Source organism: Bactrocera tryoni, chromosome 1, assembly GCF_016617805.1.
Source record: "Bactrocera tryoni isolate S06 chromosome 1, CSIRO_BtryS06_freeze2, whole genome shotgun sequence".
Lineage (NCBI taxonomy): Eukaryota > Metazoa > Arthropoda > Insecta > Diptera > Tephritidae > Bactrocera > Bactrocera tryoni.
The window spans coordinates 81396644-81413445 of NC_052499.1; the positions used below are offsets into that span (position 1 = coordinate 81396644).

Here is a 16802-nt window from a genome sequence, read left to right on the forward strand (position 1 = left end):
TTACTTACAGCAGCGTGAGGTATGTACACATACAGTCACGCCAGTCCACCATAGTTACACACCTATACTTGTGCCTCACCAGCAGCTTTCCATCCTCGACGTCATCGCCTACGCACAACCGCTATAACTACAAAAGCGAGGCGCGCGAGAGGCTGAACACTGAATACCAAGTGCAATGCAAAAACAACAGTAGCACAATAAAGTGCTGTGAAATGTGTTTTTTTTTTGGTTTTTGTTGTTACCGCAGTTGCCTAGCGATTGCACTCTACATGACGGCTTCCACCAAATAAAGCATTTTTCACGCTGTAAGCTGCAGTGCCGCTGACATACCATGTCCTTCCACACTGACAATTGATTGTAACGGTAGATACCTGTACATAAGCAGAAAGGTACGTTTATGTACTGGTTTGGGTATATAGTACATATATGTAAACTGTGATAACAACAATGCCAAAGGATGTAACCTCAATTTGTTGCAATGGCGTGGTATTGTTTGTATTTGTTAGACAGGTTTCAGCAATTTTCACTTGCTTGCCTTACCTATAATTTCCCTCCACGAGAATGCGCTCAGAAAAACTGAAAAGCACAAAGCTAAGGTGCGGGCATAAAGCGACGACTAGAAAGACCAAAAGACAAGTGTGCTCAAAAATATCGACCGTGTGGCATGTCGCTTCCTTGATGCGTCTCCGCCAACGCCGTTGGTATCCACAGCGAAGACGACGGCGACGACATTGAGGGAATCGGACAAAAGTTGAGCAATTTCACATTTCATTCAAATATGGCTGCGTGGGAGTGGTCTATGCCCAGTACAACAATAAAATATTGAAACACTCATACATTAATGAGCTGACACTAACACTAATAGCGCGCGCATTTGTATTGCGAGAAAAATAGGCGGAGCTTTTGTTTATTATACAAGTATTGACGGCGCACCGTCGACGCACATATCCCCATTTGGTCCTTTGGCACTCAGCTGTGCCTTTCGTTTGGGGCTGTTTTCCAACCTTTCCAACTGTCGCACAGAGTTAGAGGTTAAATCAATTCCAGCAGAATGTGCGCTCAGTGCTGTCTGTGAAAACGAAAAATTGGCGCTCACTGGAAAGACAAGTGAATAAGCGGAAGTGTTGGCGGTTGTTTGGCTCAGTGGAAATGCGAGCGTTTTGAAGTGGCGCTCGTTCACTTTCCATTGTAATCATTTATCAGCTGTTGTTGCTGGTGGGTGAGCGGCCGTGCGCGTAGGTTTCGTGTGATAGCAGTGGAAAGTATATTTTCTTGAATTACCCCTGAAGTGGCGTTGCGTGTGCGCTAGGGGAAAATGCTATCTATTGCTGGAAATATAATTTCACCACACCAAAGGGGTGCGAAGTTCAATGGATCACACGTGTTTTCTAATAGACTACTAATAGGCTATAAATTAAGTGTAATTGACTATGAAAGGTATTTGCAGTTAATAAAGTGTTAAAGAGAATATAGTATTCGTTGGAAATGAGCGTTAACAAATAACATATTCTTCTATAGAAAGATTGTTCTGGCGAATGCGAAATATTAAAACTAATGAGGAAAATATTTGTTTATATGTAATATGTATTTATTTGTTTATTTCACTTTAAACATTTGTATTAATAAATATTGCAGTTATTAGTTAGGGTTATAAATTACATACATATATAGTACTATATATCATGATCGATAAATGTGTATATGCAGATAAAGGTTGCGAATTTTTTAATTAAAAAAGGTTAAATATTACATTTTCAAAATTTCCAAAAATTTGAATAAAAACTAAATTTTCAATAACAAAATTTTCAAAATTTGAGTTACAAATTTAAGCAAAATTAAAAATTGATAACATTGTTTCAATCTAATTTTTGAACAACAAATTAAAAAAAAATAATTTTCAATACAAAAGTTGGAATGGAGGAGATAAAAAGGATTAATAATTTCTAACAAATCCTATAAATAAAAGTAAAAATGGGTCGAAATTTTATTAAAAACGGAAATTTGAAATTTTATTAAAAATACGCTTTTTAATTTTTTTTCGGAGGTTAGAAAACTAATTTTTTTTAATTATAATCCGATTTTTGTGACTAAAAATATAATATTAATTTTAATCTGCTGTTTGGAGAGTAAGAAATTTTCAAAATTATTTTTAAGTTTCTCGGATTTCAAAAGAATTATATCTCAAATGTTAATTCAGTTGGCCAATTATTATGTACAAATAATATAATTATGTGAAAAATTACCGGGTCTACCATTTTTTCCTGATGTTAAACTTAGTTTTTAATTCAGAATTTCTATAACGGAATACATTGTGACAAAAAAGTACCCGGAAATTGTAAATAAATCGCAAAACATTTAATTATTCATCAATATTTATTTTATCGCCTTCAAAGTAATCTTCACCAGTCCCAGAGACACTTTACAAAAGCTCTTTTGGAATGGTTTTCAACGCTTTTAGCGAATTTTGTTTTATCTCTTCGATTGACTGAGAACGGGTTTCAGTTTGAGGAACAAGAAAAAACGGTGGTTGATCGATGGTATCCATTGCGTTTTTGGCTTTAAATTTGGTCACAATCGTGTCCCGTTGCAATGGTGCATTATCATCGTGTAAAATCCATAAATTGTTCTTCCATAATTCCCGCCGTTTACGAAGGATGTTCTCACGCCAAATATAGCACCGCATTGACCGTCTGTCCCTCCAGAACAAATTCATGATGCACCAAAAAACAATGAGTATTACCTTGATTTTTGAGCGGCTTTCGCGTGTTTTTTTTTCGTCTCTTCTCTCCTTCCATTTCGTTGATTTTTGACTTGTTTGCATGTCAAATTCATAAACCCGTGTCTCATCGGCAGTTATAATGCCTTCCATGAATGTGAGATCGAAATCCGCATGATCAAGCAGAACCTAACAGACCTGTTTAAGTTATTCTTTTTGGGAAAAAAAAATCTGCTTTATCGGAACGAGTCGTGCAAGACTGCGTTTCATACCCAAATTATAATATGATCGAGCTCTCTTGCCATCTCTCTAACACTTGCCTTACGATTTTCAAGCACCATATTCTTCACTTTTTTAATATTTTCGTCAGTTAAAGAGGTCGTACGTGGCATGTCTTCAACGATCTCTTTGAAGGCTTTGTACCACTCGTTGGCTTGTGTTTTTTACGGGTGCATGCACATACTTGTATAAGGCTATTATGCATTCTTTAGGTACATCCTAGATGTAAAACAAATGAACGGACGTCATTAAATATATGGTAAATGTAAGCGATTGTGTAAATGCAAAAATAGAATTTCTTTAAGCCAAAATTAATGCAATATGTAAATAAATAATTACTATGTATGTGTGCAGAGAAGGACAACAATGCCAAAACATGCTTACATAAGCGCATGGACAACAAAGATTTTGCTATGGACTAAGCTCTCTTTACTGGCAAGTGGACATCGTGTAAGCCACTAACAACATACTACAAACACAGGTAATATATTATATACTTGTCTACATACTTATATACTCCTACAAGCAATTGTACGCATAAGAGTGTAAGTAAACTCATGCCACACGCCAAGCCGATAATTGTTTATTTTGGCTTAGAAGCAGTTAAGTTCAGTTGAGTTCAGCTCAGCGCAGATTTTCATTCCAATTGCGTGTCAGTAAGTACTTTGTCCATTTGGTTGAATGTGGCTCTAACAAATCGATCTGACTAAATATATATACATACAAACATACATATGTACATATATATAGTACATATATATACTTACACTTGTGTAACGTACCATAATTGTGACGGGCCAACTGGGTCTGATGACGTTCGTCCATTAATTGTATTACTATATGCACATATAAACATTCAAATTTATATGATTTTTGTAATAAAAGAAAAAAAAGAGAGTGTATAAAAAAATTTTGTCGGTTACTGCCATTGAATCACTATAGGAACGAACTATCTGGGTGCAAAACTGCCAAAGTCATGTGCAAAACGGTAGATCGGAAGTACACAAAAATTCCTTTGGCACTCGATAGAAGCGACTGTAGGAACGTGATTTGAATACCAACTGGTCAATGTCTGGTGGTCATGGAAACAATGGAGTATCTCTTGTGCACTTGTCCCGCATTGGCAAGACTACGTTGTAAGCATATGGCGTCCCCACGATATGATACACTGGTGGAGGAATCGATAATGAGGCCGCAGAGCCTGTTGAAATTCACGTCCTAAAGGATGACTACTGGTCTTGGACCTAGCAACTGTACTCCATCTGGTATCGCAAAGAACCAAAACTAGACCATGCGTGGCTTATTTGCCTACAAGATTAACCTAACCTACCCCTTTCTTACATAAACATCAATGTCATATTATTTACGTCAAAAAATTTAAAAAATGACTTAAACCATTCTTTCTCAAAACTACATTTTTCAAATTTGTATAAATGGATATTTGGAGACAAATCATCCGATCACTACCAAAGTTTTTCTGCATGCACTATATATATCTTACATATATTGACCTACCAGTTTTTTAATCAGATCAAAATTCAAATTTGGTAAGCCAAAAACGATCAAAATCTTGGGTAAAATTCTACTTTTTTTAAATAATGCCATTTCGACTATTTTTTATTTATTTATTTATTTTTTTTTTTACCATCTTTGGACAAACAATATTTTCTAGTGAGAATTTTGGTTTTAAGTTTCATCCACAAAGAAGGCCAGAACCACTACTGCAGTGGAGAACTTTTTTTAGTGCAGTCGAATATTTACTAGTTTTCTTGAAAAAGTTTTTTGTGTTCATAAAAAATACATATATATAAATTCTTAAAATTTTAAAACAATTTTAAGTATTTTTTTTAATACCCCTAATTGTCCTTTATGCTCGTAGCTATGTCCATGAAATTTAACTTTAATGCTCTTGGTAAACACAATAAATACTTTTATTATAGTATAAATGTTGACAAAATATATTAGCAAATTGAAAAGGATTCGTGTCTAGAGATTGCTTGAAATGTGGAAATACTTCCTTTACATATATTTGAAAAGGCAGCGTTAATATTTTATAATTTCAGTATATGTATATATATATGTATATTCGCCTACGGTCCAACTAACATTAATTCACACCAACATTTCACGCAAAATTCTGATAATTGTCGTAGTAATTCTGAGTTATGCGCATTTATTCAAACGAATATCCTTTATATTTCTTATATTGAGCTGGTTTGCGTGAATGTATATATAACTGCGCATTTGATTCGCTTTTTTTTAAATACCATGACGTCAAGCGCCAATTGTGGCTTATGTTGTAAGGTTGCCTCAGTTGAAGGTCAACCCTGCTCAGCATGAACCAAAATCAAAAGAGAAGGAAAGCCATTAACACTGACAGCGGATAATATGTGAAGTAATTTCGGTTGCCTTTATGTAGGGACATACATATGTACATGCGTAAATTAGCAAAGGCACAAGTGTCAAGCATTTTTTGTTGTTGGTCTCCTACAAAAATGTCACATGGATTTTTCAGAATATTTGTCAAAGAACACCTAAAATATTTGAAAAATAGATCGAATAAGCAAGTAATCTCCTTTATTTATTTATTTATTAACTTATTTGATAAAAGGACAATTAAATACACACATTTGAGGAAATAATATGTACATTTTGATTATTATTTTCTTGGTATTTCTCAAATAATTTGACAGTTGAAGTGGCCTTAAAGTTAACCTGCAAACTTCACTCAGCAAAACCGCTCAATAAACACTCCACAAAAATATTTTCATGTAAATAAAAGCAGAGAAGAATAATGGAAGTGAAAAGCATGTAGTATTAGTTTATATTTGTATTTGTAAAAATTTACATGATGGCGCATTTTTATTAGTACATACTAGAATGTATTCGGAATATTCGGTCTCTTGGCGCTAGATTGCCGCTTCACTTTCGATTTCCCTGGGGCCTGGCCGTCAACTTGTATTTCTATCAATCACCACCTGTCCAGTTTACTGTCAATTGATACAGCGTTCAAATGACAAATGCGTTAAGCAGGTTTTTGTTGTAACCTAAATACCATAAAAAATATGTATGTATATTACATTTTAGGCAAATGTTTTGAATTATTGATAACATTAATGTTGGTAAAATAATAATTTTATTACTGTATATACATATATTTATGTACATATATTTTATATTGCATAGGGGTGTTGATTATATAAATAATATGTGCGTGTTTAAAATTTAGCTCAAAAGTTCGTATTGTTAAAAATATTTTTTTTTGGAATTTTCGAATTTCTAATCGAACAAAGTTGTCATAGCGGTCTTCCACCTTTTCGATGACATTTTCGTAGTTCGCTCTTCTTCTTCAAATATATCACACTCTTGGTAAATTATTTCCTGTAATAATTTGTGTACTCTTGCAATATGTTGCTACAGAGTATAATAGTTTTGTTCACCTAACGGTTGTACGTATCACCTAAAACTAATCGAGATATACGGGGTTTGTCCGGAAAGATCGATTTTCTTCCGCCGCGACTGTACTTCGAAGCGTGCGCGCACCGACTGCATTCGGTAGAGTTGGTTCCTAGATAACGAACGAGCGGCTAGTCAGTTATCTCCGAACACCTGAAGAGTCAGGACAAACATTTTCGCGCGACGTGTTTCTGTGAGTGGTGCAAGCCATAAAATGCATTTCGGTGGCACTAGGTATTTTTGGAGAGCCGGGAAGAGGTCGCTAATGAATGAGCAAATCCAAAGTGAAAACGAAGCTCATTATCGTTTTTGGCATCAAAGGCATCGTCCACCATGAATTTGTTGTTCCTGGACAAACCATCAACGCCAAGTTTTACTCGGAAGTCCTCAAGAGACTCAAAGAAAGGGTCAGGACATCCGATTGCACCACGACAACGCCCGGCTCACACCATCTTTCTTGTGAACAGCTACCTAACCTAGACCGGCATCCCAACGCTTCCGCAGCCGCCCTACAGCCCAAATGTGGTCACTGGACTTTTTTGTTCCTTGCCTGAAAAGGCCGATGAAAGAGGATCCAAGCAGAATATACCACGGCTCTCAAGGCTGTACCGGAGAATGCCTTTCGTGACGCCTTCAATGCTTGTGAATCACAGGAAAAGAGCCTATTTTGAAAGTTTTTAAAGAATTGTAACGATTGATTTTTTAAATCGACTCAGTCTTATTACTACAAACCGTGTATATGTATATATATGTATAATGTATGTATAATGTATACATATATGTATATGTATGTATGTATAAATGATCAGGATGACGAGTCGAGTTGAAATACGGTGACAGTCTGTAAAAATTGAGATATCTTGATGAAACTTGGTTGCATGTTTCTTAGTAAAAAATTACGAGCTCGTAGATGGTCGCATTTGCACCACTAAATTAAGGGAACATCTATAAGCAGAAATTTGAAAAAAAGCGGACGTGGCCGGCCCTATAATGAGTTATTTTGTACATATCTCCTAAACCACTAAAGCTATAACAACTAAATTTACCCTGCACAAATATTATAAGAACTCCTACCGACAGTGCGAAAATGGATGAAATCCGAAGATAACCCCGCTCACTCCCTATATAACGGTAAAATTACTAAAATAAGCCAAACATTAAATTTTACCTCCGGGATGGTATGAGAGACTTTATTGGAGCAGGTGTGAAATTTGGATTATCGACTTTTGGACTTTTTGGTGAAATCACATATCTCGGGATCCACTAGACTGATTTCGACTACATTTAGTTCGTGTCACTTTTCTCATATTTCTACGTCACAGTGCAAATGGACGAAATTGGACGCCTACTTCCCATAATATCTTTAAGGTAAAACAGTGTATGGCCAAATATTCCAAATTCAACCAAAACTTTTCAAGCCTCTAGGATGGATCTGTGGATCCCAATATCTATAGTTGACTTTTGAGCGAAAATACGGGTCAATGTGTGAGATATATAATTGAAGTTCAAAAGAAATCTTTTCCTGACAATGCTAACTCCGTGTATCCAAATTGGGTCGAACCAATCAATACTTCCCTGAGCCCCCAAACACCTAATATAAAGACTTTCCATTTATACTATTTATTCATAACAGTCCATTTTTGTGCCTAAAATACATAAAATTTGGCGAAAGCTTGACCTAGCTACAAAAACAAGAATTTTCGCAAGACAGAAATAATAATTTGATCAATTAATACAAATTATTTTGTGCAACACAACATTACACAAGCATGTAATATTTTCAGTAAGCAATTCCGAATTTTTGCAATATTTTTCTAAATAATAATATTTTATTTTACATAAATGGAGATGCACACTTTCGGAAAGTTGCTTACATTCATTATTTGCCATGAATCATCATTGACATTCAAACTGCATAGCAATCTCCAGCTGGTGCCCTATGGTGAATTTATACGCTATACAAATACCGTTGTCGTTATTGTCGTTTTTTATAGCGATTAAAAATCAATTGTCAATGGGTTGTGTGACATTCAATGCTCTGAAGCATCGCAACTTCGGGTTTCCAATCTAAACTCAAGCATAAGCAGAGCTTTCAAGTTTTGTTTGTTTGTATGTATGTATGTAGGTATTTATGCAACATTTTTGATGGACGCTAATGTGTTTAATATGAATCATTTTTATTTTTGCATCGCCAATTGTGAATGTTGAATATGCGAAAAAATGCGTAAATATTTCAATGTTAAGTACAATGCTAAGCAAATACTTATTTATGTATGTACATATATATAACTAAATAATGTTAACTTCATATACATAAATAAGGTTTAGTAAAATAAAATTATATAGCATATTAAAATTTAGTAGAATAAACTATTTAAAGTATGTGTAATGTTCAATTTTAAAATTTATTAATAAATTATTCTCTACTATTTATAATTAAATCAAAGTATTAGGCATTTTCTAGTCAGTCTATTTTTTTATAACTGTGATAACATCATGGGTTGAGAAGCGCTCTACACTCTATTTCACTTCACTGCCTTCAATACCTATACATATGGCAATATATTTTATAAAAAAAACTAAGTCATATTTTTTACTAATTTTCAATAGCATTAACATAAATAGCAATTGAAGCAATTAACATTGAAACAACATTTGTGCTAATAATGGGCGTGTTAAGTACCTAAGTACTCACGAGTGTATGTGCTCGTGCAGCATTTTGAAATAATAATTAATAACTACATATATATTCATAAATCTTATACATATGTAAATGTTTACATATAGTCATACATACAAATATATATAGCTAAAGTGCACTTTAATTGGACCAAACCCTAAAGCAATCAACCTAATAAACATAAACTTGCTTAACAATCAGACGCTCTATATGTATGTGTATTAGGGTGTACCGTAGTCGTTAATTATTGCATGCAAGATCGATAAGAAATTAAGATACCCCAGGTGGACAACCTACTATACTTAATGTTTATAGTTAACACTTAAAAAATATACATAAGTAAATACCAATTTCAAAAATGATTTCATATTGTTCTATCTACATTGTGAAAAAAGCACACGGAAATTGTAAATAAATACCCCAGGTGTATGATATTTCAAAAAAATTTATTTTAATAAGTTAGTAGTAGTGTCCTTAATTACTATGCTAAATATGAGCGCGATCTGTCAATTGGTTTGTTTACAGCAGCTGCTGAAGTCGATACACCCCAAGAATGATAGAAACATTTCTCTATCATTCTTGGCTACACCCAAGCAGTGCGTTGCGATTTTTACAATGGATAAAAATATCGAACAAAGAATTTATCTCAAATTTTGTATTTCTAACCAAATTTCATGTGCGGAGTCATTACGAATGTTGAAAAAGACTTACGGTGATTCAGTTTTATCAAAAACATAATCATATGAGTGGTATAACGCCTTCAAAGACGGTCGAGAGATCGTTGAAGACATGCCTCGTTCGAGACGACCTTCGACCTCTTCAACTGGTGTAAATATGAAAAGAGTGAAGGTACTTGAAAATAGTCAAGCAAGTGTTAGAGAGATGGCAAGAAAGTTTCTTTCTTTTAAAAAGTGTACGATTCTGACCAAATTTAAATTCAAAAAACGTGATTAATACCATCGATCTACCACCGTATCACCGGATTTTGGCTGAAATTGTCGCTCCATGGATTCCGTTTTCAGTCAATTGAAGAGATACTATAAAATTCGCTGAAGGCCATCCCTAAAAGTGCTTATGAAAAGTATTTCAAGGGCTGGAAAAATCGTTGGCATAAGTGTCTTATATCTGTTGGGAACTACTTTGAAGGCGAGAAAATAAATATTGATGAACAGTTACCTATTTTGTATTTTATTTACAATTTTTTTTGTCCAATGTATATACGATATGTGCTTAGTACAAATAAGCATTGCATTTATATGATCATAATGGCGCTTAAAATAATAAGCAAATAAATATAAAAATATTGAATGAAGAGATAACAGAGATATTGAAAATAAATCCAACTATAATGATTTTGCTAATCGTTAAGGCACGGAAGATATGTATAGCATATTCACAATTAATTTACTGAAAATATATTCAAAAGTGCCCTGCTAAAAAAATATACAGTACACACGAAGTAAATTACTCTTAAAAATATATCTTAATAGTTGTTGATTATGTATAAATTGTACATCTGCAATTATATTGACCTTTATATGCTTATACATATGTATGTACTTATGTATATATATATAAATATTCCCACATTTAATTTACATATTACTCATGTACATATATGCAAATTATAAATATATACTTACATATATGTACGTTCTATCCTGTGTTGAAGATATATGTATGTGGATTCTACAAACTTTTTTATTGTTACTAAGAAGCTGAGCTATCTGTTGCCTATACAGATGACACTTACGTTTTTTTAACTCTTTCGGTGACACCAAACGTAGATTCAGAATCCGGATGTATGCTCACCCTTTCATTTTGCCATCTCTTTCATTAGAAATACCAATTGACCTATTGAATATATATGTATGCTACAAATGTCAAATAGTTGGAACAAATTGAGTCTTGTCAATACTAATTGTACAAGCAACGTTCATTAGTACGTACAAGGATATATTCCAATAAAATTATTGTTCTGTAGAAAGTGTATGTGTTGTTTTATAGTATTGTAATTATCCTTTTTTCATTTTTGTGCATATATGTATGTACATCTTCTTTTTCTTTTTTGGCGTAGACACCGCTTACGCGGTTATAGCCAAGTTTACAAGAGCGCGCCAGTAGTTCTTCCTTATCGTTGTTTGGTGCCAATTGGCGATTACAAGTATAGCCAGTTCCTTCTCCACCTGATTTTTCCAACGGAGCGGAGGTCTTCTTTTTCTTCTGGATTGTTTTCATCTAATCGGGCGACCAGCGTAGCCGCTGTCTTATCATTCGCTAAACTGTCGTCGTTACATCTCGAACAACTCATCGTTCCATCGACTTCGGTAATCGCCGATGCCAGTACGCAAAGGACCGTAAGTCTTCCGTAGTAGTTGTACACTCTTGTAGAAGATTGTACCTTCTCTATTCAGCTCTGCAACTCGAATTATTTTCTCGAGTAGTAGATTGGACAAGTTCGCATTGAAACCTCATTTGGTATCGAACGGCTCAGAAAGGTCCTTCCCGATCCTGAAGGAGCTTTTGGTATTGCTCAACGTCAGTAGTAGTTTTTCAGGGATACCAAGTTCAGACATAGCGGCATGAAGGCAGCTCCTTTTCGTGCTGTCAAAAGCGGCTTTAAAATCGTTAAAGAAGTGGTGTGTGTCGACCCTTTTTTCACGGGCATTTTCGGAGATTTGGCGCATGGTCAATCAATTTGTTGGCAGTTGGCTTCAATCTTTCACATAATACGCTCGATAGAACCTTATATGCGATGTTTAGGGGGCTTATTTCACGGTAGTCGACACAGATTATGGGATCTTCTTTTTTGTGATTTTGGCAGAGCACACTTAAATTCCAATCGTCAGGCATGCTTTTGTCGTACCATATTTCACAAACAAGCAGATGCATACTCATTATCAGTCCTTCGCCGCCGTATTTAATAGCTCGACCGGCAATCCATCGGTCCCCGAAGCTTTATTGATCTTCAGACGGGTATTTGTTATTCGAGCTTCTTCATGGAGTTTGCTACGGTCTTAAAACCTTATGTTAGTCCCCGTAACTTTTCGTAGAATGTTCGAGCATTACCCCTGTTGGCCAGCTTGTCAGACTCTTCGTAAATATTTCTCCTTCGCAATAATTCAAAAATTCTTGTTCATCGAAAATCAAATCCCCGTGTTGTTCATGAAAGGCAATTACCCCCCAAAACTTAACCATTGGGTCGGCATCGGCCCTTACATCTTTCGAAATGAGATGGAAAATGCCGTTACCCTCAATAGTGAGCGTTATAACACATGTTGATCGATTTTTTCACAGGAATTTGTTTAAATCGACGTGGACGATCCCTATTTCCAACCAGACGGTGCTCCGGATCAAGTTTTACGTCTAAACATGGACACATTGCATGCAAAGTTTGGCGACTTGTTAATTTCGAGTAATGACCCAGTCAAATAGTCGTAAAGATCAAGCGATTTAACGCCTCTATAATTTTTTCCCGGGTGGTATGTTAAATCAAAAGTTTACGCCAATCAGCTAGAACCGCTCGAGGAACTCGATGACAACCTTCAGCGCATTATAGCCGAAATTCCAGCCGAAATGCTATCGGGGTCATCAAAAATTTGCGTAAACGGAGCGGTGATGGCCATTTGACCGACATTTTGTTCAAATCATAAAACGGCAACACAAAAAAACATAATCCATTTAGATAAAATCTGAGTATTTCATTTCATTTTAACATCACGCCGTTCTTGTTTGTAGACCTAGTGCGTGGGTTGAGAATATTTTTTGTGTTCCTGGATCAATACCTTTAAAAACTTTTTTAAACATTTATAATTTAGTAGAATTATTTACTTAAATGAAGGTTAAAAGTATGTGAGGCACATCCGCACTAGTTTGTTGGCCTTAGGACAGATTTAAGTTCAACCAAGATAAGGGGTTATAAACATATCTAAGAAAAAAAAAAAACAATTACGTAAAACAATTTAAAGTTTGTGGTATGCATTACTCATAAGTATATACATAATTACAAATTTATTAAATGCTTCAACACTCATATGCATTATATACACAAGTGCACATACTCGTACTTAAAAGCAATCGGCCGACAACATCACGTAATAAGAAATTGGGCAATTACTTATATGAAATGTACAAAAACTTTTTAAATAAGCACTTGTATAGTTGTAGTGTTTTTGTGTGGGTGAAGAAATGGGAATGCATAAGTGTGCACACTCTGTAGACAGCCACTTGTAATGGGCACACACACACACATAAGCATATGTATTGGTGCACTCGTTTATAAAGTATGCGCATCAATCAGCCTTTACCTTGCTTTATTTCGCCCAATTTTCATTTCATCATTGGTATTGCGGCCTGCTTGCGATTTATTGGACCACTGGACACGATTGCACACACACATGTACATACACGCTTAAGTACCTTTGGTCATCAACAGACCTATGCATTTTTAACCGCACACATTTCCTAACCGATTGCAGGCAAAGAAATAGCAAATTGGAAATGGTAATGTTTTTCAATTATTTTTTCTTTTCGATTTATTGTCCGCTGTCCAGCTTATGGATTTATAAATACATATTTCTTCAATTGTTGTTGTGCTTGCTTTATGTTTGCTCAAAGGAAAATGAAAATGTAATTGTAATAATAATTGTGGAATTCGGCCTAACCGAAAACTATATAGGTCAATACCATGTTTAACTAACCAAAAAACGGCAGACAAAACTGTCTGATACTTTAATTGTTGTTAGTTATTAGTAAATACAGGCAGAAAGAAAAAAGTAATAAAATACAATTAATTCATACAAAATGCAAGAGAAAATCGGTATGACATTTAGAGTGTTTAATTATATAGGCAAAGTGCAGAATGTGGGCGATAATTGCTTCGAATAGCTGTCCAAGAGTTCTAATGCGTCTAGATAGTGATTATTGAGCTTGAGTAGTAATTACTAAGGAAATATTGACAAATAAAAGGTCAAACTAACCATATTAAATAATACTATTATACTATGTTCGGACCGACATTGAAAACATTTTGAAAACATATTTGTATGTTGTGGAATCTAAGTCGTTCGGACCGACAATGTGTGTTTTCGATGAGTTTTCACTGACAACTATCAATAGCGGCATTCTCTTGCTCTTGCAAGATTGCACGATGACACAAAATGCAAAAATCTTATACCGAAATATGCAAGGCCAAGAGAGCACCCATTGCAGAATCTAGTGATATATGACGGCACGAAAATAAACGTGGGGTTTGGTCTGACATATTTATAGTCATTGCAAATAAATTTCTGCATGTGTTAGTTGTTGTGCCGTTGCACCAAGAAGGAAATTCTGCAATTTCTGCACCGAGCAAGGTTTTGCAAGAGCAAGAGAATCACCCTAATATGAGAATATCAAGCGACAGCTGTTTTTGCATATGGAATGTAAACAAATATTAAGTGATAACTTAGGGCCGGCGAAATATGTCTTCCAAAAACATCGATTAAACCAGAGCAGGCACCGATTATAATGAATGGAATGTAAGTTTTCAGGTAGTTTTCAGCGAAAACTGTGTTTTCGTTTGACAGATTTTACATGGACAAAAACAGAAGTTTTCGTGCGAAAACCAGTTTTTCCCACGAAAACATGTTTTAGTTGTCGATCCGAACATACTATTAAAGAGATATTAATCAAAGCCTTTTGAAAGAACATAAATCTGGAAGATAGTAAATGGTTTCAATATTGTAAAGAAGCTCCTACTTTAAAAGCATTCTACTAAATAGTAAATTGACTTACAAGGAGCCTTCCAAAGTAAACAGGACTTTTTGAATCTAGCGCCCCCTGGTGGCGCCATCTATATGTCTACCGAGTTAGAATCTGATATCTTTATCGATTGTATAGTGAGAGTTTCATGACATTTCATTGATTGGAAGTGAAGTTATTGCGTTTTAAGTGTCAGTATGTTTGTGCTATCGGTGCGAAAATGAGCTTCGAACAAAGAGCCAACATTAAATTTTGTTTTAAAATTGGTAAAACTTTTACCGAAACGTTTCAATTGATGAAACAAGTTTATAGCGATGATTGTCTATCCCGTAGCAGAGTGCACGAGCGGATTCAACGTTTTCAAAGTGGTCGTGAGGACATAAATTACGATCAACATGTGGGCCAATCAAAATCCGTGATCATCGGAAATTCCATCGAAACTGTGCGTGAATTCATCAAAAATCAGTCGAAATCATCATTGAAATTCATGGAAATGGAATTGAACATCTCCAAAACATCGATTTCTCGCATTTTAACTGAACATTTGAGCTTACGAAAGGTGTGTGCACGGTTTGTTCCGCACAAATTGACTGACGACCAAAAATTGCTTAGAATCCAACATTCGAAGGGCATCTTGTGACCAATTATTTGACCAAAAATCACATTTTAACCATTAACCACTCCCCGTATTCACCTGGTATGGTATCGTGCGACTTCTTTCTTTTCGGAAAAATACATTTGCCTACGAAAGGAAAGCGTTATGCAGACGTGGAGACCATTCAAAAGGCTTGCACCGTCATACTGGCGACCATACCAGCCAACGAGCTAAAACACTCGTTCGACATGCTTTTGGACCGTGCAAGAAGCTGTATTGAAGCAGAAGGAGACTATTTTGAATAAAATAAATTTATTTTTGTTTTTGTTCTTTTTTTTTAAGACCTGTTTACTTTGGAACACACCTTGTATTGTCCATTGAAATTTTAGCTTCTGCAATAAATTCCAATTGACTAGTGTTAGAAACAAATCTAAATTAAAACTTTTGTTTTCAAAGCATTTTATTCAAGTCGGTCAGCGTCAAAGTTTCATTATAAAATTTATTTAGTGTATGGTTCAACCCACTTCCATTCCTCCCATACCACGCATTTCTGCTCCTTCTCCATGAATGCATAATTGTCCGGGCATTGTATGTAATCGGCCTTCTCCTGACCCTCAGGGCAGATCCAGTAGTGTGTCGGATCGGATATGTCACGGAACATGCGCGAGTGATCGGTTACAATGGAACAGTCGGGTTCAGCGTAGATGTCTTGACCATGATAACGCTGTTGAATGTGCACAGCACTGGCAGCAGCGGCCAAAAAAAGCACAGCAGTTGTTACTAAAAAATAAAAATAATTTTAAAAAGTTAATTAATTATTATTAATTTCAAACCTTAATATTCTTACTTTTAAACATTTTTGCTGCGATTTTGTAATTGTTTGCAAATTTCAGCAATAATTGTTTTTAATTTTTTCCTTGTTTCGGGTTTCTATTTATATGTTTGCTCACTCCCAAAATAGCTAACATACTTATCTGCTTCTCAGCATTGCTGCAATTTGTGTGATAAACAAGAGAAAGCACTTAACTGAGTGCAAAAATTCAATTCGCCCAATTCTTTAGAATTCGCATGAAATATGCATTTTGTATTGAATTCGTGTCTATACGGAACATTTATCAGCCAGTGCAAAAAGTCACCTAGTAGTAGTATTCTTCTTGAAAGGAAAGCACTGACTGTTTGTGCTAATAATTTTAATTTTTATTGGTCTAATTTCAAGTCTTTTACTTTTCGAAAACTATAATTCGAATAATCCACGACAATGCAGGTGAAAACCGTTCTCTTCCTTTCTCTTCATATCCACTTGTATAATTTAAAACACAGAATAAGAGAGAGGA

At 35.0% G+C, this 16802-nt stretch overlaps 1 protein-coding gene across 1 annotated transcript; it reads right to left on the reverse strand.

Annotated features, from left to right (window-relative positions):
* Positions 1 to 15952: 15952 nt before the first annotated feature.
* Positions 15953 to 16343, reverse strand: LOC120766316. The gene is made up of 2 exons (XM_040091737.1): positions 16316 to 16343; positions 15953 to 16248 (listed from the first exon to the last, which is right to left on the reverse strand). The coding sequence occupies exons 1-2, from the start codon at positions 16323 to 16325 to the stop codon at positions 15968 to 15970; spliced, it is 291 nt and encodes a 96-aa protein (XP_039947671.1). The 5' UTR covers positions 16326 to 16343; the 3' UTR covers positions 15953 to 15967.
* Positions 16344 to 16802: the final 459 nt, after the last annotated feature.